This window comes from Colletes latitarsis, chromosome 11 (assembly GCF_051014445.1).
Source record: "Colletes latitarsis isolate SP2378_abdomen chromosome 11, iyColLati1, whole genome shotgun sequence".
NCBI lineage: Eukaryota > Metazoa > Arthropoda > Insecta > Hymenoptera > Colletidae > Colletes > Colletes latitarsis.
In genome coordinates this window covers 27188144-27214175 of record NC_135144.1, presented here as the reverse complement: position 1 = coordinate 27214175, position 26032 = coordinate 27188144, and the positions used below count along the sequence as shown (strand labels likewise).

The following is a 26032-nucleotide window of genomic DNA, read 5'->3' as shown; positions in this document are numbered from 1 at the left end:
CACGGATGGAAGAGAAAACCTTGTAATAGAGACGCCATCTCTAAGAATATTTCTAGTAACGTGTGCAGGAACTCGGAAAAGATACGGAAATATGAATTCTCTTTGAAAGGTACAGGGGTGTATTTTAACTCTGCGTATCGTGTAATTTCAAGAACAATTTTTTGCATCCTTCAGCTAATTCTCCATAAACTCATTCAATCGCCTACCTCTTTTATATTACAATGAAACTAAATCAGAAATATGTTTCATGGGCTTCCAAGTGACGCTGTATCGTAAAACTGCATTTTTTTAACGATTCAAGGAATCAAACCCTCTTTTATCCGAGTCTCACGAACGCCCCGGAAAATTCCAACCGCGAATCACGTCACGGAAATCGATTGATCGATCGCTGGGTACCGGGAACTTGGCCTGATCGATGTTCGTCCGCCTGTGCCGGCGGTGATGGAGCTTTAAAGTTTCTCCGTGGAAGTTTTCCCGAAGATATGCAGGCCAAGGAACTGGCAAATTGCTAATATAACATGCACGGCTTTACCGAGAAAAATGTTTCCGTTTCGCTCGAGCAACAGAAATACCGGGGGAAATCGTCTGGCGTCACGCGCAAACGGCAGAAATCGTTCCGTCGTCGACGTACGCGGGGCTCTTCGCGGCGAATTTATTCGCGCGCCGTTCCGTCCCGTTCCTCCGTCGCTTTAACGAGGCCCGCACTGCCGCAAATTTTTCTGATATTGTGTCGTCGAACGATTACGGGCGTCTCGTACTTTATTCGCGGCCGTAAAACATTATTACGATTCCTACGACGCGGTTATTTATCGCTGCCCCGTCAACCTCGCGCTCCATTCGCTTTAACGAGATCACATTCTGTCTGTCGAAGCTTCGACCAGAGATGCCAGACGGAGCCACGGGTACACCGTGGACACCCCATTAACAACACACGCTTACAAGATTGTTGATATGGACAAATTATGTTCTTTTTGTACTAAATTTTTCTTTTTTTACGTACAGGGTGTTCGATCACCCCTGGGAAAAATATTAACGGGGCATTCTGGGGGCCAAAATAAGACGAAAATCAAGAATACCGATTTGTTGATGGAGGCTTCGTTAAAAAGTTATTAACGTTCAAAGTTCCGACCCTGCTGAATTTTTTTCTCGAAAATGGTTAGGATTTCGGAGGTATGCCTATTCACCGAGAATAATTGTAATTGACCCCCGCAACCGAAAATAATTCTTTCAGAATTAATTAGAAATTTTTTTTTTCGTCGAAAAATTTAGGCACCTACCCCCTGTCGATTTTTCTTAAAAATTCGATTTTCATTTTTACTAATTTTGTTTGGCGCTATACGTAGGTACCCATGAGCTCTACTTCAGAAAAAAGTTTCATTGAAATATATTCACTATTGTAGAAGTTACGGCTGTTTGAAAATTGGACCATTTTTATGGGGTTTTTCTCATTTTGCGGGGTCAAGGACCAACTTTTCGAATATTTTTACGATTTGTATATATTCTCCATCAAAATACGCGTAGTTTGTTTTTTTAAACATTAAAATCGTCCAATCCGTTCAGAAGTTATGATATTTTAAAGATTCGCATGAAAATTCGGGCAGACATTTCTGGCCAGAAATTATATTTTCGGTAAGGAATTTTTTTTTCGAAACTGCGTAGGATTTCGGGGGTATGTGTAATGACCAAAAATGATTGTAATAACCCCCGCAACCGAAAATAATTTTTCTAAAACGATTTGAAACTTTTTGAAACAGGAAAATCGAAATATCAGGGTCAGTCACTGTATTTTCGGTAAAGAATTTTTTTCTCGAAGATGCGTAAAAATTCGGAGGTATGTCTAATGACCAAAAATGATTGTAACTGACCCCCCAAACCGAAAATAATTTTTCGAGAACGATTTGAAATTTTTTAATTTTGTCAAAAAATTTCACATCTTCTCGAATTTTTTTTCTACAAAATGAGTAGGATTTCGGGTATATGACTCTTTACCAAAAGTCATTATAATTGACCCCTAGAGCCAAAAATATTTTTTTTAGAACGATTTGAAATTTTTCTTTTTCGTCGAAAAATTTAGGCACCTACCCCCTGTCGATTTTTCTTAAAAATTCGATTTTCATTTTTACTAATTTTGTTTGACGCTATACGTAGGTACCCATGAGCTCTACTTCAGAAAAAAGTTTCATTGAATTATACTCACTATTGTAGAAGTTATGGCTGTTTGAAAATTGGACCATTTTTATGGGGTTTTCCCCAATTTTGCGAGGTCAAGGATCAACTTTTCGATTATTTTTAGAATTTCTACATATGCTCCATCAAAATACGCATAGTTTGCTTTTTTAAACATTAAAATCGTCCAATCCGTTCAGAAGTTATGACGTTTTAAAGATTCGCATGAAAATTCGGGCAGACATTTCTGGCCAGAAATTGGATTTTCGGTAAGAAATTTTTTTCTCGAAAGTGCGTAGGATTTCGGGGGTATGTGTAATGACCAAAAATGATTGTAATTGTCCCCTGTAACTAAATGTAATTTTTTTAGAACGATTTGAAATTTTTTGATTTTGTCGAAAAATTTCCCGTCTTCTCTAATTTTTTTCTAGAAAGTGGGTACGATTTCGGGGGTATGTCTATTCACCAACAATTATTGTAATTGACGCCTGCAACTAAAAATAATTTTTTCAGAACGATTTGAAATTTTTTTTTTTCGTCGAAAAATTTAGGCACCTACCCCCTGTCGATTTTTCTTAAAAATTCGATTTTCATTTTTAGTAATTTTGTTTGGCGCTATACGTAGGTACCCATGAGCTCTACTTCAGAAAAAAGTTTCATTGAAATATACTCACTATTGTAGAAGTTATGGCTGTTTGAAAATTGGACCATTTTTATGGGGTTTTTCTCATTTTGCGGGGTCAAGGACCAACTTTTCGAATATTTTTACGATTTGTATATATTCTCCATCAAAATACGCGTAGTTTGTTTTTTTAAACATTAAAATCGTCCAATCCGTTCAGAAGTTATGATATTTTAAAGATTCGCATGAAAATTCGGGCAGACATTTCTGGCCAGAAATTATATTTTCGGTAAGGAATTTTTTTCTCGAAAGTGCGTAGGATTTCGGAGGTATGTGTATTCACCGAAAATAATTGTAATTGACCCCCGCAACCGAAAATAATTTTTCCAGAATGATTTGAAATTTTTTAATTTAATTTTTTAATAACTTTTTGACCAAGCCTCAATCAAGAAATTGATTCTTGATTTTCGTCTTATTTTGGTCTTTAGAATTCCCCATTAATCCCTGCAATCTGTTGTCAGTGGTAAATTGTATATCCACGCGAAATAAATTAAAAAGACAGAAACCATGGTGAAACCAGAACCAGGCAATTTTCGTTTTGAATTAAAAATAAGAAGTAACTATTTGAAACAATTTATTTTAGACCTCCATTTTCAGTAGCTTTATTAAAGCGATTTCAAATGAGTTATTTCATTGTAGTGCCCAGGTATGTGACAAGTGTCATCCACAAAACAATAATTCTTAATAAATTCATGGGTAATATAAACGTTCGAGTAACAGTTCGTTTCGTTGTTTTGCAGAATCCGAGGCCAGCTGGGAAGAATGGTGGACCTACGACGGAATTTCAGGTGAGTCTCGTCGATCCGTACGGTTCTCCAGATCGTCGATTCTCGCGCGATTTCGAAAAGTTCCGTCGTAAAGGAGTTTTTCATCGGTTCGAGTAATCGCTCGTGTAATCGGTACCGACACGAAGCACTCCAGAAAGAGAAACTAATCGCGAAGAGTTAATTTCCATTAATATTCGAGGATCCCGTCGATCGATCGAGGAACTCCTGGGCGTCTTTCGGAGACGAGGACCTTGCAGGAATAATGAGATATCGGACAGATTCCGTTGGAACTAACTCTTTTTCGCGTTGGGGTTAATATTGGAAAAGTTTCTGTGCCATTCCAGGATCCCAATAATGTGTCACACCCTCGACTACGGGTTAGAAACGCGTTCGAGAAACAAGTTCATGGAAACGCAGATGATTCTTGGCGGGGAACTCTTTTAACTTCTCTCGCTTTAATTCGTCGGACTTTTCCACCAGAACAACTGAACTGCTATCGTTTCTGCGATGCAAAACTTTTTGTTATTTAAGGATTCGAGTATAGTTCGATAGGATCATCTTCTGATTCGATTTTTTTAAGACTGCACTTCTATCAAACTTCATTTTATCGACAGTGTCTTTGCTCGTCATTCGTCAATTTCGTAAATTGAAAGATAATTGTGTCTTTTGTACAATAGTGTTAGTAAATATATCGATGTTCCTTTCTTCATATACGTTTATACAAATATATTAATAAACTGTGTGTGCTAAAGTACAAGATGAATGCGTGAACCGTAACATTTATTTTCTTCCTCGAAGATAAACCAATTAATTTACGTAAAATTCGTTCGCTGGAAATTACGAATTACAACTATTCTGAAAATCTAATATGCAAGAAAAAAGTCAACGTACAGAAGGATCGATTTCGTGTTAACAACGGGGCATTTTTATTAAAACTTTACTATAGGATGATTTTAATAACATAGAATTCCTTCAACATGTGTATACTAAAAATGCGATGTTTTTGTAATTAATATAGTTTATTAAAATTTTCAGAAGTTATACGTGGATAATAGAATGTTTTTCTTGTGTTATCGGAGGAACTACTAGAAAAAACACGCGTTTGTCGTAAAACGAGAATACTCGTTTCCCGTCGGTAATGTGTTAAGAAAAAAATGAAGTACGGTGCAGGAGCGGTATTATTTTGTAGCGTTAATAAATTACGTAATGTTTTACGTAACTCTGTAGCCGCGTCGAACCGTTTCGTTCAACGTCGAGGTATAAATCGCGAGGGACAGAAGCGTTGATCAGTTTCCATCATGGCGCGCTGGAGCGTCGGGGGCGTGGGAGGCTCCTAATTTTCTTAATTTTAAGTTACGAGGCCATCGAGTGGCTCGTGGCGCCGGCACGAATTTTTTAATCTCGCCGCCCTCCGTGCCGGTGGGTCGCAGTTTTTATTAAAAATAAGGCGAGCGCCGATAGGGTCGTGCGAGCCTCGAGAGCCTCGAGTTTAGTGTTGTTCCGCCATGCGAGCCAGCTGCCACAAGAGAAACAGTCCCGTATACTCGGTTAAAGGTCTGGAAGCGCGAAATTTCACCCTACGAATTTCTTTTCATCGCGCGAGCCTCGCGTCATGTTCGAAAACATATAAATCGTTCACTTTATTTGGTAAACGAGAAATCTCGAAAATCCTTCCGACGCGTTGACGTGACATTTCTTCGAATTTTAATCCCAAAAGCGGAAAGATTCGATAGTTCATTGAGGTGCTTGCAATTTTATAGTAAATATTATTTAAAAATTTCAACCATCGAAAGTGTTCGAAAGAAGGGTTGTTAATATTTGAATCGATCGATGGAGACTAATACGCCACGCTTTCCCCGATATTTCTGTAAATATTACAAGCCCTCCAGCGCTCGAAATAACAGAGGATAATGGGGATAATTAAAACAGGTATTTTTAAATGTATTTTCGGTACAGTCCGGAGATATTTAAAGAGTGAAAGGTAAAAGTTTGAATTTTATTTTTATTTTATAAATCAACTAGTGAAATAAAACGCTGCGGGGAAGTGGTTAAATCGAGCACTCAGAGTGTGCGAGTCAGCAATAAAAACAATTTAGTCCGCTTTAGCTCTCATAGCTTCGGTGTACGATTTAACTTTACTTTTTCATTTTCATTAAACGACTTTATTCCTGCCAGTAATGAGATAAAAAAAAAAAGAAGCAGGTTCCATCGCGTGGAAATATGATATTTGGTGGAGAGAGCGAAGTGAAAGGGTCGTGGTTCGGTAAATTGATAATTTACAATCTCACCTTGGTTATTTAATACGTGGAAATTAGGACCAAACGTGTTAAAGAAAGATGACGCTTGAAACGGAAATTCGAAACCGTGAGGGTTTATTAAATGAGAAAACGCAGAATGAAACCTCGGTTTAAATTGAAAATGTATAGTACAATGTCGTTGATGGTTCAAGATTTATCTGGCTTGCTCGCGGTGACACGAGATGATAAGACGACATACGTTATTATTTTGTCTGGTCACTTTAAATTAGAACACGTCTCTAGAGCCACAAAACAGCAGAGTTCAGTGGCAGATTAAGGTTACCTAGATTAACTGGTTGGCAAGTGGGTGATGTAATCTATGATTGTTGTCTTTACTGTCTTGTATAATACTAAATATACTGGATACCTCTAGTTTGATTTAATTCTAATCGTGTGTAACACATCCTCTGTATGAAACTCAGATTGTAGATTAAAACAACCGAGTATTTATATCGATATTTTATATTTCCGTAAATCTCATTTCTCAAAAAAAGATATCGAATAAAAATTCAGTCTTTATCATTTTTATGTAAAAAAAGTAGAGAATAATAAAATCCAATATTCCGAGAATACTCAGATTTACTCACGATCAGGAAGATCGACAAAATTTGGTATAATACATTTCTCTGTCACCCTGTCACAGTTCAGTCACGGCTCTAGTGACACTTTAACAGGCTATTCTACAGGGTGTTCGACCATTCTGGGAAAAATTTTAATAGGGGATTCTAGAGGCGAAAATAAAACGAAAATCAAGAATACCAATTTGTTGATGGAGGCTTCGTTAAAAAGTTATTAACGTTTAAAGTTCCGCCCGTACTGAATTTTTTTCTCGAAAATGCGCAGGATTTCGGGGGTATGTCTATTCACCAAAAATGATTGTAATTAACCCTCGCAACCGAAAATAATTTTTCCAACAAGGTTTGAAATTTTTTTTTTCTGTCGAAAAATTTCACAGTTTCTCGAATTTTTTTCTAGAAAATGGATAAGATTTCGAGGGTATATGTAATGACCAAAAATGATTGTAATTAATCCCTGTAACTAAATATAATTTTTTTAGTATGATTTGAAAAAAATTTTTTTCACCGAAAAATTTTAGCATTTACCCAATTTTTTTTCTCGAAACTGGATAGGATTTCGGAGATATGTCTATTCACCAAAAATTATTGTAATTGACCCTCGCAACCGAAAATAATTTTTCCAACACGGTTTAAAATTTTTTTTTTCCGTCGAAAAATTTCACAGTTTCTCGAATTTTCTTCTAGAAAATGCGCAAGATTTCGGGGGTATGTCTATTCACCAAAAATGATTGTAATTGACCCTCACAGCCGAAAATAATTTTTCCAAAACGATTTGAAAGTTTTTCATTTCGTCGAAGAATTTCACTTCTCGAATTTTTTTCTAGAAAATGGATAGGAATTCGAGGGTATATGTAATGACCAAAAATGATTGTAATTAATCCCTGTAACTAAATATAATTTTTTTAGTATGATTTGAAAAAATTTTTTTTCACCGAAAAATTTTAGCATTTACCCAATTTTTTTTCTCGAAATTGGATAGGATTTCGGAGATATGTCTATTCACCAAAAATCATTGTAATTGACCCTCGCAACCGAAAATAATTTTTCCAACAAGGTTTGAAATTTTTTTTTTCTGTCGAAAAATTTCAGTTTCTCGAATTTTTTTCTAGAAAATGGGTAGGATTTCGAGGGTATGTCTATTCACCAAAAATGATTGTAATTAATCCTTGTAACAAAATATAATTTTTTTAGTATGATTTGACAAATTTTTTTTTCATCGAAAAATTTCAGCATCTACCCGATTTTTTTTCTCGAAATTGGATAGGATTTTGGAGATATGTGTATTCACCAAAAATTATTGTAATTGACCCTCGCAACCGAAAATAATTTTTCCAACACGGTTTGAAATTTTTTAATTTTGTCAAAAAATTTCACACCTTCTCGAATTTTTTTCTAGAAAGTGGGTAGGATTTCGAGGGTATGTGTAATGACCAAAAATGATTGCAATTAATCCCTGTAACTAAATATAATTTTTTTAGTATGATTTGAAAAATTTTTTTTTCACCAAAAAATTTCAGTATTTACCCGATTTTTTTTCTCGAAAGTGGATAGGATTTCGGGGATATGTGTATTCACCAAAAATTATTATAATTAACCCTCGCAACCAAAAATAATATTTCCAAAACGATTTGAAATTTTTAAATTTAATTGTTAACTTTTTAACGAAACCTTCATCTATAAATTGGTATTCTTGATTTTCGTCTTATTTTGGCCTCTAGAATCCTCGATTAAAATTTTTCTCAGGGGTGGCCGAACACCCTGTGTAATTTCAAGAGTTAGTCGATATCGAATCGTGTTTTCGTACAATAAGAAATTCATAAATTCCATAATTTCTGAATTCCACGTCGACCATGGTGACTGAGTTATTACAGATATCGACGGGGGAGGGGAGGGTCAGGAGTGGATTTTTAGGACACACCCGAAGTCTCATATTAAGGACAGATGGCTCGGCCGTTTTACAACCAATAACTGACTCCCTTCGCGAAGATATATCTGTACCATCCTCCGTCTATCTATACCTATACTGCATATCCTTGATTTCAGCTCGAGGCTGGCTCGAGAAAAATATCGCTTTAGAGTTCACCGCCGTTCGTATATACGCGATACAATGTATAAACGCGAACACGGGAGGGAAGATATGAAGCGGAGCCACGGCATTCGAGGCTGGAACATAATTTGTTGCCGAGTCAATATTGTCGGGGGTAAATAAGACGAGGGAAGAATGGATGTTGATGTAGACGAGACGAACGTGACTGACGTTACTAGAGAAAACGAATGAAATTAATGTTTCAAACCTAATCTGACGAGAATTAATGTCTCGCCTTTTTCCATTGTTTTTTAAAGCTTGTCGAACGGAGTCACAAACTCGCTTAATAAATTACACGCGCCTGGAAACTATGACTTGCTTCGTAAGTCGAAGTCGTTATCTAAGTTTCGTGAGCAATCGAGTATTTATTTATTTTTCACCGTCAATATACTTTCGTTAATCAAATTTGTCCTTAACGCGATTACCATTTGGAATATTTTGTATTTAACACGTTCATTGCCACCGGTGGTCACTGGTGACCGGCACTCAATCTTCCAACATTTCTTTCAAACCCATGCAACGAATGATCCCCAATATTTGTAAATTTTTAAAATTGCAATCACACCATCGAACTATCGAATCTTTCTGCTTTTGGGACTAAAATTTAAACATCGAATGCAATAATTTGAACGGTGAATTTACGACCGACGCGATAGCCAACGTGACGCAACACGGAATAGAAAAAAGTGAAAGAGAATTGTTGGGTTTGAGGGTGAAGGGCGAGTACGTGAATTGTGGGGAGGGCGTTGATGGGAATATTCGACGAAGTGAGAATATGCGGGAACGAAAAAAGCTTCAATACCACGGAACTTTTCTACGAGCTGGATTAACTCAGTCTCCGGGAACTTCTCGTCTTTCGCCTTGGTACGCAACTGGTAGCATTGCCAGGCCTGCTCCGGCGCTTGAAGAGCACTTTTCCGGCCCGTGGAAGTACTATTCCGAAGTGAAAATGAAATTTCTGCCGCGAGAAGAGGCCACTCTTTCCCCTCTGACATATCCAACGGGACTTAATGATACACTTGTTAAATGTGCCGCAGACGGGGCTACGAATGGTCGGGGATCTTACTTAGTAAATAAGAGAGTTAATTAAAAATACTCCATTCGAAAGGCGTCGACGGCTTTAAACGATAAATAGAAAATCGTTATCGAAGCTATACCCTTGTCGCGTCCTCATTTACGACCTCCAGGCAATAGCCAAATACCTATTTTAGAAATACTTTTTACCCTAATATACTTGTTAACTCCGTAGTTGATTCGGAGAGTCAATTATAGAGGGTGTTCCGCTACCCCTGGGAAGAATTTTAATGGAGGATTCTAGATGCCAAAATGAGACAAAAATCAAGAATACAACTCACAAACTTTGAACAAACAAAGTTCAAATGTCCAAGTTCTTTTAGAATACAATTCTCCTGAACGTCCAAGTAAGAGGAGGGTACGACTGATTCGAGAATCTAAGCAATTCTGATTTTTGTCCAAAGTTCTGTCCTAGAGGAAGACTCCGAATCTCCCTCTTTTTTGGATTGTGCAACGCCCACAACCTGTTTTCCATCGTCGGTGGAAAATACATACACGACGATTTACAATTATTTCAAGAACCCATTATAACGAACGTTAAAGACGCGAGCATTTCAATTAAGGGTGAACAAAACATCGAAATTAAATAAAAATACAGTCTATTGGATTCGATACAGTCAATTTACCGTCGAACGAAAACGTTTTCGTCGTATTTTACGTTCCATAAAAATATCGTTTATTATTTCTACGAACACAGTGGCGAATTTCGTTTCCATGAAAACGTGAAGTATTATTTTTAAGGACGCCTAGAGTCTCGGTGTAACGTTGTGATTGCTCGTCGTGGAAGTGGTTCGGAGGCATAGAACTCCGGACAGTTTAATTTTCAGCAATCGAATCGTTGCGCGAAACATCACGAGAAATAAGAATTTCCACCGGCGTTCGATATTTCTGAAAGACACGCGAATTCGTTAGCATCGGGACGGTACAATCGCGTTACATGGAAATATCGACTGGCGGGGCCAGGGCAAAAAACGTTCATCGACGATGGGAGAACGGGCATTTGCATAATCCTGACGCGAAACGAACGCCGGAAGGGTCTTAATAAAATCACCTCTCCGTCCGACGTTAATATCAAAATCGTCGATTAACGTTACGCGGAGGAAAGAACGGTCAAACGAGAGGGATGCACGATGATTAAAAGTAATTGCGGGTAAATACCCTCGGTACTCGTAATTCTCTAGCTCCGTGAGTCTCGATAACAATGCATCCACGGTTCGCGTTCTTCTCGAGAGTTTTATCGATTTCGCGTTAGTTACGATTTAACGTAACGGTCACGCGACATTTACGAAGGCCATCGAGTAATCGACGAACTTCAATTTTTGTAAAAACCACACGCACGCTGTCGAAACACATTAAACCGTATTTCGCGTGTGAGAGTCGAAAACTAGCCTCGACGCGGTCACTGCCGGATCAAAAGTTAAATTTTGATTTTAGTAGTGACCCACGTAACCCTAAAATTTGTTTGCTTATTTTTGTACCCCAAGTTTATTTTCCTCCTCGACTCGGGAATTCATTTTTCTAGTATCACAGTTGTAACATTTCCTTGCGTCTCCAGAGGAAACGTAATTTCGTTTCGATGGATTGTTTATCTCATTAATTCCATTTTAATATCGAAATTATCAGTTCCGTAGATTTCTATTAATTCAACATGATCTGTTGCCCCCGGCGTCCATTGTTTTCGAGGAATAGTCGGTACAATGAACGGGAGTTCTTAATCCGCGGAATCGCAGAAAGACGTCTGAAAAGCATTATCAAGCGGAGCTCGCCAATCTTGTCTGTTTTTCAGAAACCAGGCCAACGCGCATTTATTTGTTCCGCCGGCTAACAGAGCCGCGATTGTTGCTTTTCATTCAAATTTATAGAATAAACTCCGGGGGTAGGAGGGAGGGGGAGGGGGGGAGGTCGTTTTCATCGCGGAGAGAAACAGCTTTCACGGTAACGAAGCCTGCTTCATAAAGAACGCGGTTAATAAGTTCCAAAGAGCTACGGAGCCTAGATATTCGCGGTTCGGCGCTTTGGAATATCCGGAAAATTCTGTTTCGCCGGGGGTTGCGTGCGAATGAGGGTAGTGACACGAGCGAAACAATCCTATTATACCGAGAGAAATTCCCATTCTGTTTGAAGAGTTTCCCCTCTCCTCTTTATTTAATTTTTGTTCACGGCTGAGGATCAGTTCCTGCGTACAATGAGGTATCGTATCGAGCCTGATTGTTTCTTTCGACGATACGCGTCTGTGGCGGCGTCTGCTTGCCGGAGAAATGGTAAACGAGAGCATTTGGGATCGCTTGAGCGCTTGCGAGAGACTCAAGAGCGTAGCCCTCTAGTGGCGAGTGCGAGAAGTGTCGCCACGAACCTGTAACTGATACATCGGAGAAAAATTATTTTCTAATACACGTAAGAAATTAAAACTGATATCCAGGAACAACGTCCAAAGAATATATTTAGTACATTACGATCGGAGGTTTTAGATAGACTTATTTAAATACATTTAGTTACTCGACTGACGCAAATGAACGTCTCGAATCTTTTCTTTAGAACGATCCGCGTAGAGGTCCTGGTTACCTCGAGAGAAAAGAGCAGGAATTTTCCATCGACATTAACATTTCAGTGACATTTGACGGCAATTGTGGGAGCTTCTATTCCGCTCCGGTGTGAATGTTTAATGACGTATGTCCCGTTGCTATGTTGACGTTAAACCTTTCGTTCAAGGAGACTCGAAATAGTTTCCTCAGGGATGGAATTAAGATTGTCAGGAGCAATTATAGCACCACGTCGTGTTAAAACGAGCCATTTCCGTCTTTCGGTGAATAATTTTACTTCCCATCGATCGATCCTTCGATCTTGCTATTTTAATTTGTTTCTCTCGGGGAGTACAATCTATATTAACTGACAATTATCGACGTTGACGAGGATTCTGTCCACTTCGAAGGCGTCGTTTTCCATTCCAATATCGTGTTCTTCGAATTCTTAGCTTTCGTCAATTATTCGAACCCATGTAAAAGAAAAATATATAATAAAATTCGGTGTTTCGATTGCCTGATCGCGTCGGTGTTCCAATTATTTCGACTCGGAAACAACTTCCCGACATTTCACAGCTGTATTACATTTCTCCGCGGCGATGATTACACGAAATCAATCATTCTCGAAAATCGTACCCATCGAACGCACTGGACGGAAATAATTCATTGGGAATATCTGTTCGACGACGGACACCGGTGCTTCTCAAACCTTGATTGCGATCCAAAGCAGCACACTGTCCGCGAATAAGATTTCAACAAAACAATATTGAAAATTTCAATCGAACTCGAATCAAGTTTCCCGCCATATTCCATAATTTAAAAAAAATTTCTTTCAATTTAAATTACACGTATCTCGAAGTATATCAATTCAACGCGTACTACTTTCTACGTAATAATAACTACTGTCAAATTCCTTTATTGCACGCAAGACTTATTATTGAAATCGGATATCCACTAAGATTGGACATTTTCGTTGAAAATTTTACAGTTTAGGTTGCGTTTTGGTAAGGTTGACAACCACTGGTGTACACGTAATACTTAACTCGAAAACTCCGCGGCTATCAATTCGCTGATTTATCCGGAATTCAAAACGATCAACATCGAATCGTGATCGTGTGTCATTGTGTCTGTAAACGGATCCCCTTTACGCGAACTAGCTTCGGTCACCATGACGAAATTCGCATGGTTATGCGAGCTATGCGCGCCTAAACGCCGTTTCGGCGCAGAATTTCGAGAATGTCACTAATTTGCCAAACGGAGTGAGACCTGACCACATGCTTGTATCCGCCAATGTTTCCCTGATAAATAATTCCATCCGACGCACCGTCTTAAACGCAGTTTACGGCGATGATAAACCGACTTTGCTCGAATCTGCGTAGAATTCGACGAGAATTCGACGCGAAGAGTTAGAAAAAGGGAAAAAGAATGCTATTCAAATAAATTTTGTTATCAGCACGGCGGGGAAGATGTTTCAAAAACATTCCTTCTCCTATGGCATTGTTTCGCAGTTGAAACGATTCCATTATTGCAGTAGCTTCTGAGGTATTCTTCAGAATTTCCCTGCTTTGTCAGATTTTTGCGCACATTTTCCTCGTACGTAACTCATTACGCCGCTTTGAAACGCGCTTTTCTTTGCCATGGCCGCCGTTTATGCGTTATACCTATCCTCCAGGGGCGAGCTAATAAATTTCGATGCTCGAGTACAAGAGAATTTTCAGCCGAGGTTTAATGGAAGCAATTTCCATTTTGAGGGACCAAATAAAATCTGTTCCCGCGTGCAATGCGAGGTTTCAGTCTATCGGCGTGGCAGAGAGTTTCGTTTAAACTATAAATTGAATCGGTAAATTTGAAAAGTTTCGTCTTAATCTTATTCGAACGGTGCTCGAACATGAACGCAAATATTAAGCGTGTGCTCGACCCGACAGTATTCACCCGAAGCGAGATTGTAACAACAGTTTTGAAAACTGGGGAAGTAGGACGAGAACCCATGAATAATAGAAGCAAATGAATATTCGAGTAGCAGGAAATATTCGTATCCGGGATGCATGAAATAAGGTGAATGCTTCCGAATGATCTCGAGATCCTCAACGGGGGGGGGGAGCCTACGTGTAATTCGACGAGGATTTCCACGGAACAGCGACGCTTACGGCGGTTCGTCGTACGTGCGTTTTGCAGAACAAAAGCGCGTTCCTTTTACGAGCCGCGTAAAATTCGTATAAACGAATTACAAAAGGAACCTCGTTCGCCGCGCCGTGAAACTAGAAACTCTCAACTATCTTGTCAGAGATTGCCTCTCGGACTAGGCAAATTGGATCCATGGATTTTATCATCGTCGATGTCCACAAAATTATCAATTTGTTCGCTAAGAAATACAATTTCCATAGAATGCAAGCATTTAGAACCCACTTTGGATTGCTCGAAACTACGGTTTTCATTTTCTTATTTCTCATTACGGTACTCGGATGAATTTTACGACGCGAGGAGAACGATAATAATTAAAAGTACGGCGTCGAACGCGTTCAACTGCACTTACCAAAGCACTTTCCATCTCTTCGCGAAGCAGAAGTACTCAACGGTTATTACCGCCATCGGTATTTCTAATATCGCTGGCTCACGGTTGCTAATTTTCGCAGAAGGCGGGGGCAGGCGTTGGCGACGTACGAAATCTCGCGTCAGAAGTGCAGGAAGTAAAACAGACGATGACCAATATTTGGACGAAGAAACAACGGGGTAGATGCTCGAAACGCGAAACGAGCCGGTTTCTCTGTCGCATATATTTTCCGGATGGAAACGGAGCAGTCGACTCCCGTTGGCGAGAGGCCGGCCGGAATTAAAGAAGCGGAATAAACATGCAAATGCCGGCCACTTTCCATCTTTATCGCCTCGAGCTGAATGCGAGCGTGCTGACTTAAGGCTGGGCACAGTTTCCGGGGAAGACGGCCGTCCTTGGAAGTCGCGCGAAAAGAGGCGTAGGCGGATCATCGGAGAATTTTTAAACATGGCGCCCCCCCCCCTGCCTCGAAGGATTTCGCTACGGCGGAGATAACGACGCGGGAAAATGCTATTTCGAACGAATTAAGGTTACATTATTCAAAGATCAGCTGTGTGGGACTGGCGTAAGCGGTAAATGGAATTCCGAGTACCGATGGCACGTTTATTGTGAAATTTGATGATATGAATTTTTATTGTGAAGAGTGTGTGCTGAGACACTTTCGGGAAATTCGAAGAACTTATATCGTTCGAATTGTAACGATAAGATCGTAGATGAGGAAGATCAAGTAGGGAAAGTAGGTGGTGATTTTTCGTCGAAAAAAAAAATTTCAAATCATTTCGAAAAAATTATTTTTAGTTGCGAGGGTCAATTATGATCATTTTTGGTGAATAGATGTACCCCCAAAATCCTACCCACTTTCGAGAAAAAAATTCGAGTAGCTGCTGACATTTTTCGACAAAATTAAAAATTTTCAAATAGTCCTGGAAAAAATATTTTTAGCTGCGAGGGTCAATTACGATCATTTTTGGTGAATAGATGTACCCCCAAAATTCTACCCACTTTCGAGAAAAAAATTCGAGTAGCTGCTGACATTTTTCGACAAAATTAAAAATTTTCAAATCGTTTCGAAAAAATTATTTTTAGTTGCGAGGGTCAATTATGATCATTTTTGGTGAATAGATGTACCCCCAAAATCCTACCCACTTTCGAGAAAAAAATTCGAGTAGCTGCTGACATTTTTCGACAAAATTAAAAATTTTCAAATAGTCCTGGAAAAAATATTTTTAGCTGCGAGGGTCAATTACGATCATTTTTGGTGAATAGATGTACCCCCAAAATTCTACCCACTTTCGAGAAAAAAATTCGAGTAGCTGCTGACATTTTTCGACAAAATTAAAAATTTTCAAATAGTCCTGGAAAAAATATTTTTAGCTGCGAGGGTCAATTACGATCATTTTTTGTCAATAGACATACCCCCAAAATCCTACCCACTTTCGAGAAAAAAATTCGAGTAGCTGCTGACATTTTTCGACAAAATTAAAAATTTTCAAATAGTCCTGGAAAAAATATTTTTAGTGGCGAGGGTCAATTACGATCATTTTTTGTCAATAGACATACCCCCAAAATCCTACGCAGTTTCGAGAAAAAAATTTCTTACAGAAAATGCAATGTCTGACCATATACTAAATTATTCCACTGAAATTTCATGCATATCTTTAAAAAATCATAACTCCCGAACGGATTGGACGATTTCAATGTTTCGAAAGGCAAACGACGCGTATTTCAGTGAAGAATACGCAGAAATTCCAAGTAAGTAAGTCAAAAGTGAGGAAAACCCCACGCCTAAGGGACACTAACAGAACTCCAATTCCAACGACTGGTAAATTTTCTTACCCGGGTCCATCGGCTAATTTTCGACGTACCGCGAAATCGTATGGAGAAAATATTTCGTAGGTCGAACGAGAATCGCTTGGAACGAAGGAGCTGCACCCGTGTACGGCGCAAAGATTAAATGAAATTATTTAAATGCCGTAATTTCACATCCAGGCCGGGTCCGTCGGCGGGGCTGGACCGATGGTCGGTGGTTCGCAGGTGTTGAACATGCATGTATGCATAGAATATGTTTCCGGAAAACCAACTCTACGGGTGCTGGTTCATTCAGCGGGCCGGCCGGATTGCGTGCATACATTACCAGGGACGTACTAGAGAGGGCAAATACCGGGCGCACGGATTTCGAACAAGCTCACGAGGACTTTTCTAATTTCGCTCGGCGCTCTCGTCGCTGTTCCCCGTCTTCGTCGGCCTCGAGTGGCCCTGGATAAACGCCCGGGACGAAGGGGAGGTCCGTCGAGTGTGGAAAAAAAAAGAAAAAGGGAAGCTTGATATGCGGTTTAATAGGGTAAACTGGAGTATCGGCGAGGGAGCCCCGTAACTGGGGAGACGTTACGTTTCTCGGGGTTTTTTCGCCCCCTTTCCCCGCCTGCTACGCTCTCGAGCCATTCAGTGGTCGTGGTGGTAAATTTCTGTTGCGACGTAATGGAAGGCTCGTGAGACTTGTTAGAGAAATTCATTAGTGGATTCAGTTTGTACGCGGTGTAACGCGATGCGCGGGACTCGCTTGAGGGACGAATTCAACGCTTGAAAGGGACGAAATCGGGTATAAACACGCGTGCATAACGGAGCACGGACGTCCTAGGTACGCTTCTATGAACGAAGTTTACCCGAAATTAATTACCGAATGAGACTGGGATTAGTGAAACGTCTGTTTTGAGGGTTAGAATCTTCTTGTTGTGGAGGCGACGAAATAGTTTTAGATTTATACTGTTTTTTTAGAAACTGCTGCAAGCAGCATTCGCGAGTTTAATTGAATACGTTTAGGAGATGGGCCTAGAAGCTATTCTTTGGTAGAAAATTTTTCACAGGTACACGAATTTATCTCTTCTTCTTATTTCTGTTGTCAGTTCGACTAACTGATCTTCATACATGTTATTTCAACCCCCTGACGTGCGATTTAATTTCAAATAATTCTTCAAAACTATTTAACTTCGTTTATCGATTTCTTTTACGAATGCCCTGTGAACGTAAAAATGTGTTGGTTTAATTGCTCTGCGTCGACTAATAGTTAGTAATTAATTAATAGACTAATTTGTTTTGATCTTCATACATTGACTTGATTTAATTTCAAATAATATTTAAAAACTTTTTAATTTCTTTTACAAATGCCCTGTGAACGTAAAAATGTGTTGATATAAGACTCGATGACGAGTAGCCTCATAATCGTGAAACTTGTCGTCAAGAATTTGTCATTGCACGGCAAGGGGTTAAGTATCTAGCAATAATTTAGCCAAGGAACAATTTACTAGTTGGAAAAGCGAAATTCTTGCGCGCAGTCCCAATTTGATGTAAGAAAAATAAAAGAACGAAACGTTGAAATGAAATACACGATTCTGAAAGAAAGTGTATCGATCGAGAAAGAGTTAACACGTTCCATGCTGATCTTTTATCTTTCTGTACGCTCTCGGGCCATTAAATGGCCTGGTGGAGCATTTCTGTTGCAACGTAATGGAAGACTCGCGAGACCTGTTAGAGAAGTTCATTAGTGGATTCAGTTTGTACGCGGTTTAAGGTTATGCACTGGACTCGCTTGTTGAGGGATGAATTCACTGCCTGAGAGGGATAAAATCAAATATAAACACTTTCAAGGGAGAACTCGTGAATAAGTATCCAGCATATTTTCGCTGGAAAAAATCGCCAAGTGATTTATCCAAGGAAACAATGGAATTTGTTCGAAAAATTTTTATATAATGTCCACTGCTCCTGTTGAAATTTTCTATAACGATCGACACTAATTTTTTACAATCTTATATTCATTAAAAAATAAATTTTAGCATATACATTAATCAGAACTTGGTAACGCAATAATTGGTTGTTGTAGGTTGATAAAATACAAATAAAAACGATATTACACGTAAGAAATATCCACTGGAGAATATGTATTCAGGCACGCGTTGGATGGATAGTATTACGGTGGACGAATGATCGATAAAAGAATGTAAATCTAAATCTCCTGCGTTTCTCAGGCCTTATTATTCAGTTTTATTTGAATAATAGATGGCGAATCATCTTATGCAACGATTTATTCGCGAGGTTTGTTCGACTAAACAGTTATTAAGGGCTTGTATTCGTTCGACCCGAAGAATAATTTGATCGTATAATTTATCGAACGTATATACCGTATTGGTTTTTCGAAGTTTTCATAAATTTATGCAAGCCCTGCATTACAAATCACCACTCTTGCTCGTGTTCTCTGACATGGGTTCTAAGTCATCGATCATGCGTTTGTAAATTACTCTTTCCAACGTACACATTCGCACCTAATAATAGCGTCAAGAGAGAACCTGAGGCTAACTACGGGACAAAATAATCTACGTACAGGATAAATTGTAAGACATATAGGGATTACCATATTAAATTTTTAAAAGGGAATCTATATTTTTTTATCGCGAAAATGATCGATTATAAAGACAAGTCGCCGACGAAACGGTTTGTAAAAAAGTACAGGATAAATTGTAGAATACAGAGGTTACCATATCAAATTTTTAAAAGGGAATCTATATTTTTTTATCGCGAAAATGATCGATTATAAAGAAAAGTCGCCGACGAAACGGTTTGTAAACAATTGTACGACAACGATAGCAAAATTAACGAATGTTCTAATTAGCGAGGCGTATCGAGTGCTTTTAAACGATTATTTCAATTTCCACTTGCGTGGATGGAATTATTATTTCTTGAACGTTAGGGTAGTGCAATGCAAAGAATGAAGTTTGAACTCTGGTGTCCCGGAGGTTCTCAATTTCCGTTTTATTCGCGATCCCGTCGTCATTTGGAAGTTGATAAAAGTTGGGCGGGAAATTCGAGGGTAAAGAATTCAATATCGAGATGAACGCGACCGCGTAGTTGGCGCTACGAGTCTAGAAGAGATTAGTCGGCCAGGGGAGTCTATTTTTCATCGAAACTTGCCGGAACTGGCGCTCCTCCACGGCTTGTATTTCCCTTTCTTTCGCGAACTTGGGGCGTTTCTTAACGTCGCTCTATTAATTAATAATTCACGGTCCATTTTGGCTCCTCCCTGGCCCGTCTGCCGCCCGATCAATATTTCCCGCCAGAACTTCTGACGCGGCCGGTGTACATTTTCTTTTATAGCTTCGAAAATTCATCCCCCTCGCTGCCTCGTTCACGGAAACGAAGAAAACTGCGATCCGGTTGGCGCGGGACGTCCATCTTTCCTCGCAGGTTTTCGTAATTAATTGGACATAAAGCAGCCTCGAGAAATTCCTTCGAACTCGGTTAATTTAATCCAACCCCCTCCCTCTGAATGCAACCGTCGAGTTTGTTAATTCGCACGCGCGAAAATGTAGGACATGATGGATCGAAACTGGATCCCAAATCATTAGCTGTTCACGATCGACTAACGTTCAAAATTACAGTCTGAAAAATATCGAATTAAACAGGTGGAAAGTCTCGTCGATGTAAGATTATTATTAAGAGAATTGTGGAAACGGAAGCAAAATTAACGACCCTTCTACTTGCACTCTACAACGAATTTCCAGTAGAATTTCCGCCTTGTATTCCTCGAGAGTTCCCAATTAAGCTTATTTTCGTATACAAATATTCAGCAAACGCATGATAATCATACTTGAGTCTTCGATCGGAGAAGCTAATTTAATTTCATCCATTCGGGCCAACCGTTGTATTATTAAATAACGTATTCGATGAAAAAATTTTATTTCGATTATTCTTGGTCGATGAAGCTATTTGTCGGGCTAATCCGTGGACGGTTTATCTCGCGAAAGAGAACAGATGTAAACCGTGAACTTCCAAGGGTGAAAGTTGCATATAACGAAACTTTATTATCGGAGAAGCTTAAAATGTTTCTTTCCCCGATGATACGAAAAAATTGTCTGGTTTTCGTTGCACGGTGACTGCTCGCGTTCAAATTGAAATTCGTTCCCGCTGGTGTTGCAGCGCCCGTATGATGCGTGTTACTGTCTACTCGGCACCGAATGCATTACTGGTGGCTACAGAAGCAATTACCTTAGTTAATTAACGAATTTACAACAGCGACAGCAACGGTGCGTAAATCGGCCTGTTCTACGCGGCAGTCTCGCGAACCGGCCGATATCGTTATCGCGCGGGACGTGTAAGCTTCGAAAGCTCGTTCGCGTTGTTTGTATACAGCTTTTCGAATTGCACGTAATTCCAACTGTTACTATTAATTGCCTCTCTGCAGTTATACTTTTTTTTTTTTTTTTTTTGAACACGCTTCTATTTAATTCGCGGACGATATTTTCACGATGGCAGACATCGAGTGATCGGAAAAGGAATTCTAATTTCAGTAAAAACAAATGCTATATGCATTTACGTATATCTTGATATTTATAAACATTTATTTCTTGAATTCACATTTCTAGAAACATTGATTTCGAATGAAATCGTTTAATTGAAAATTCTTTCGGGAGAATTTATATTTTTCATTGATAGCTATTCCCCGTTTATATGCATTTCATTCGACAATAATTTCACCGGAAGAGATTCAAGAAAATATGTAACTATTTCTGTGAAATCTATCAAACGAATGTTTTTGAATCCCCGTGTTCTGCGTTCAATATTGCAACGATGCTGCTATCGCAGTTTCGATGCAGAATATAACTCCGTTGCCCGGGTACGTTTCATTTAACAAATAACTTTTCCGTGGAAAACTTTTACTCGAATACCTTCGACGCATTTTATTTACGGGCGTTGAATTCCCGATCTATTTGTTTTCATTTCGAAAATATAGCGTTAATTTTATTCGATAAAAATCCCGCGTTACCGTAAAAATTTTTTAGGTTTTTAGAATCGAGTTTGTCGCTCGCTCTCGATCAAAGGAAGATCAACGACAGGGCGCAGAAGGATTGTCAGGAATCGACAAGCGCTCCATTTGTATTCCATTCGCGATTTAGTTCAGATTCGTTTGCGATTCAGCATTCTTTTCATTCGCGAATCAACTCCGTTCAGTTCTGTTCGAAAGCCCCTTCGTTCCACACATTATTTCTAGCTTTTTCATCGAGTCTGTACCGAAAAAATATTCCGAATTCTAATCTTTAAAATAAATAAATAAATCAAGGAAAGGGATTTAAATTCTTCCACGGGCGAAAAAAAGAACCGCGTACGAATGCTCGTAACGACTAATGAGATGTGTTCGTTAGTCTGCGCACAGACAGGATTATATCATCCCAACGAATTAGCAATTAAAGCGAATAATTTATGCAAGCACTTGCATATCTGGTCGCTCGTACACAGCGTGGAAAATCAGCCGTTCAATGATATTGTCATTTAGGAGCCCGTCGGGTTCGAGTGTACGCGATGAAACGACGTTGATTAATTAGGCCGCAGTAATTAATTTGAAACTCGACAACCTAAACGGCGCGAAGACTTGAGACGTAATCCACGGACGTTGTACGAGCTCCCAGGGCTTCCCAAGTATTTCATTTCACGCCGTTATCTGTCGTTCATAATCTCGAATTTAATCATCGAGCGATAACATCCACGCTTCCCGGTTTCAACAGCCGTGAAATTTTAGCCACTCCTTCCTTTACTCTTACATTTCGGTTGTCTAAATTTATTTTCAAATATCGTACCGTAGGAGTTTGCATCGTTTAATATGCAGGGTGTTCGGCCACGCCTGGGAACAATTTTAACGGGAGATTCTAGAGGCCAAAATAAGACGAAAATCAAGAATATCAATTTCTTGACTGAGGCTTCGTTAAAAAGTTATTAAAAGATTGAATTAAAAAATTTCAAATTATTCTAGAAAAATTATTTTCGGTTGCAGAGGTCGATTACAATCATTTTTGGTCATTACACATACCCCCGAAATCCTACGCAGTTTCGAGAAAAAAATTCTTTACCGAAAATCTAATGTGAGGCTAGAAATGCATCCCTGAAATTTCAAGCGAATCTTTAAAATGTCATAACTTCTGAACAGATTGGGCGATTTTAATGTTTGAAAAAGCAAACTATGCGTATTTTGATGGAGTATATGTAGAAATTCTAAAAATAATCGATAAGTTGATCCTTGACCTCGCAAAATGGGGAAAACCTCATAAAAATGGCCCAATTTTCAAACAGCCATAACTCCTACAATAGTGAGTATATTTCAATGAAACTTTTTTCTGAAGTAGAGCTCATGGGTACTTACGTATAGCGCCAAACAAAATTACCAAAAATGAAAATCGAATTTTTAAGAAAAATCGACAGGGGGTAGGTGCCTAAATTTTTCGACGAGAAACAAATTTTTCAAATCGTTCTGGAAAAATTATTTTCGGTTACGGGGGTCAATTACAATAATTTTTGGTGAATAGACATACCCCCGAAATCGTACCCACTTTCTAGAAAAAAATTCGAGAATGTGTGAAATTTGTCGACAAAATCAAAAATTTCAAATCGTTCTAAAAAAATTATATTTAGTTACAGGGGGCAATTACAATCATTTTTGGTTATTACACATACCCTCGAAATCCTACGCGCTTTCGAGAAAAAAATTCCTTACCAAAAATCCAATTTCTGGCCAGAAATGTCTGCCCGAATTTTCCTGGGAATCTTTAAAACGTCATAACTTCTGAACAGATTGGGCGATTTTAATGTTTGAAAAAGCAAATTATGCATATTTTGATGGAGCATATGTAGAAATTCTAAAAATAATCGATAAGTTGGTCCTTGTCCCCGCAAAATGAGAAAAACCCCATAAAAATGGTTCAATTTTCGAACAGCCATAACTCCTACAATAGTGAGTATATTTCAATGAAACTTTTTTCTGAAGTAGAGCTCATGGGTACTTACGTATAGCGCCAAACAAAATTACTAAAAATGAAAATCGAATTTTTAAGAAAAATCGACAGGGGGTAGGTGCCTAAATTTTTCGACGAAAAAAAAAAATTTCAAATCGTTCTGAAAAAATTATTTTTAGTTGCAGGCGTCAATTACAATAATTTTTGGTGAATAGACATACCCCCGAAATCGTACCCACTTTCTAGAAAAAAATTCGAGAAGATGTGAAATTTTTCGACAAAATCAAAAAATTTCAAATCGTTCTAAAAAAATTATATTTAGTTACAGGGGGCAATTACAATCATTTTTGGTCATTACACATACCCTCGAAATCCTACGCGCTTTCGAGAAAAAAATTCGAGAAGATTGGAACTTTAAACGTTAATAACTTTTTAACAAAGCCTCCATCAACAAATTGGTATCCTTGATTTTCGTCTTATTTTGGGCTCTAGTATAAGTAAAAGTATAAGTAATACTTTTATCAAAAGTTTGTGTGTTCAAGAATTCGACGAGAATTTTAAAAACGAGAATTTTTGTAAGAATTTTAACGATAGACAACTTTGTCTACTTTTGTTATTCGATTATTATCTGAAAGGTTCTTTGTAATTTTGTAATTGTTATCGAGGAACACGTGGAAAGAATTGACCGTTGTACGTACAGAGGTGCTAGTGGATGGTATTTACTATTGGTGTCGATTACGGGTACAGGTAGTGACGCGTCGAGGCAGAGTTATGGTCGCATAGCGGATAAACACCGGTGCATACGTTGTCCACCGACATTTTCTCGACATGTTCGAAATAAAAACCGTTCCGATGTTTTTTCTTCTCTGTTTTCGCCGCTAGACAAAATACTATTCGTAAAAATGCGAAAATAATGCGTGAAATGTACGCGAATCGACACTCTTTTTACGCTTTGATACCCAAATGTTTTTCGACCATATTTTGCTAAGTAATATATATAATATTAACAGAAATTTGTAAACTTTCGAATAGATTCGAGTATTAACAGATCGCGTCGACGAGCATTTTCGCGGAACATTTTCCCCAGGAAATGGAGTTTTGTTCCGCGAACACGTTCCCTAAGAGGTCCTCGACCAGTTTCGCGGAAAGTTTCGTTCAAATCAGAACAGCGCGAAGTTTAAAATTATTTCGAATGTTATCCGGGCGGTGATGGGCTGGGAAGCTCGAAAGTCTCGGGAGCGCTGCAAATCTTGAAAGCTTTGAATGTGTTACCAAAGTTCGCGGCCAGACGGCCTTAAAAATTTTCGCAAATCCAGATGATCTTAAAACTTTCAACGTGTCTTCGAGTCGACGTACCAAAGACACGTGCTTCCTCGACACCCCGTTCGCGTTAATGCGATAACAAGTTATAAATAACAACTTATTCTAGACTATTATAACAACGTTTTCTCTCAAACGAATATCATCGATAATTATATACTTTATCCATCCATCCACGTTTCGATCTGTTGACTATTTATTCGCTAAATAAATGCGACGGTATTACGAGTTTCTACCTAAGTATCTATTTAATTAATGCTGTTCTTATCTCGTTTTGAAAAAAACAAAACGAGACGCTCAGAGGGTGCAATTAACAAGTGTCCTTCACAGATAGTACCGACCTTTGCAAGGGAGGGAACTGCACCAATGGATACAAATTTTCATTAGAAATACATGCATGCAATGCTTATTCTCAACACGATCATTAATCAGTTCTGTATATATGTACACGGTTATAAAATATATTAAATTAGAGATAAGAATGTTAGGCAAAACTAAATTGCAGTAGTAATCTGAACGTTTGAGAAACAAGGTTTGACCGTAGCGCTCGAAGAGAGGTGCGCACAGCACCGAAATTGGGCATCCGCGCATGATCGACGTGCGCGCGCATTTTCGATTAGAAATAAGTGACCGTAACTAATTTCATTATATTCTCGCGTAATTGTAAAAGTGTCGACATTTTCACTTGTATACGGGTCCAGTGATTGTTCGCAGCAGTCCCAGAGCGAAAGGGGGTTGAAAAAATAGTTCTTTCGCGACAGGAAACGTAGATCGCGAGCCTGGATTCCGGAGGAAACTCTCGTTTTCGAGAGAAAAGAGATTTATCGGCTCCGTGGGAACAAGGGAAGTGTCGCAGTCGATCAACGAGCTCCTGGTTCCGGGTGAGTGGTTCCCGCGGTGGGGGTTGACGCGAAGGGTGCCAAGGGTCGACAGACTTTTCTGAATCGTTGGTACTCATCGATCGGGGGTGTAGGTTTCTGTCTCTTAATCGCGAGTCGCCGTGGGATTGTTGTTTGCGTCGCGCCAGGGGGGTCGGGACTGTCAAAACAAATTAATCGGAGATATTAATGAGGAAAGAAAGAAGCGAAGGCGGGTGGAACAATTTATTAGCGAGCCGGGGTGACTTAATTAACGTCGGTGCCCGGTTGCGTGAAAGTCGATTCGATGGAGCGTTTATTTTTTATAAAAACAATTAAGCCCCCCTCCTCCCCCCTCCTCTCC

General features: G+C 39.0%; 1 protein-coding gene across 6 annotated transcripts in view; it reads left to right on the top strand.

Annotated features, from left to right (window-relative positions):
- Positions 1–26032, top strand: part of Carpa (Carbonic anhydrase-related protein A) — a 415480-nt gene that overhangs the window by 270037 nt on the left and 119411 nt on the right. For all 6 annotated transcript variants that reach the window (XM_076778852.1, XM_076778851.1, XM_076778848.1 and 3 more), the window contains one exon: positions 3589–3636. Coding sequence is in view for 4 of the 6 variants with exons in the window: in XM_076778851.1 (XP_076634966.1) it covers positions 3589–3636 (48 nt within the window). In the remaining 2 variants the exon portion in view is untranslated. The remainder of the gene's footprint in view (positions 1–3588; positions 3637–26032) is intronic.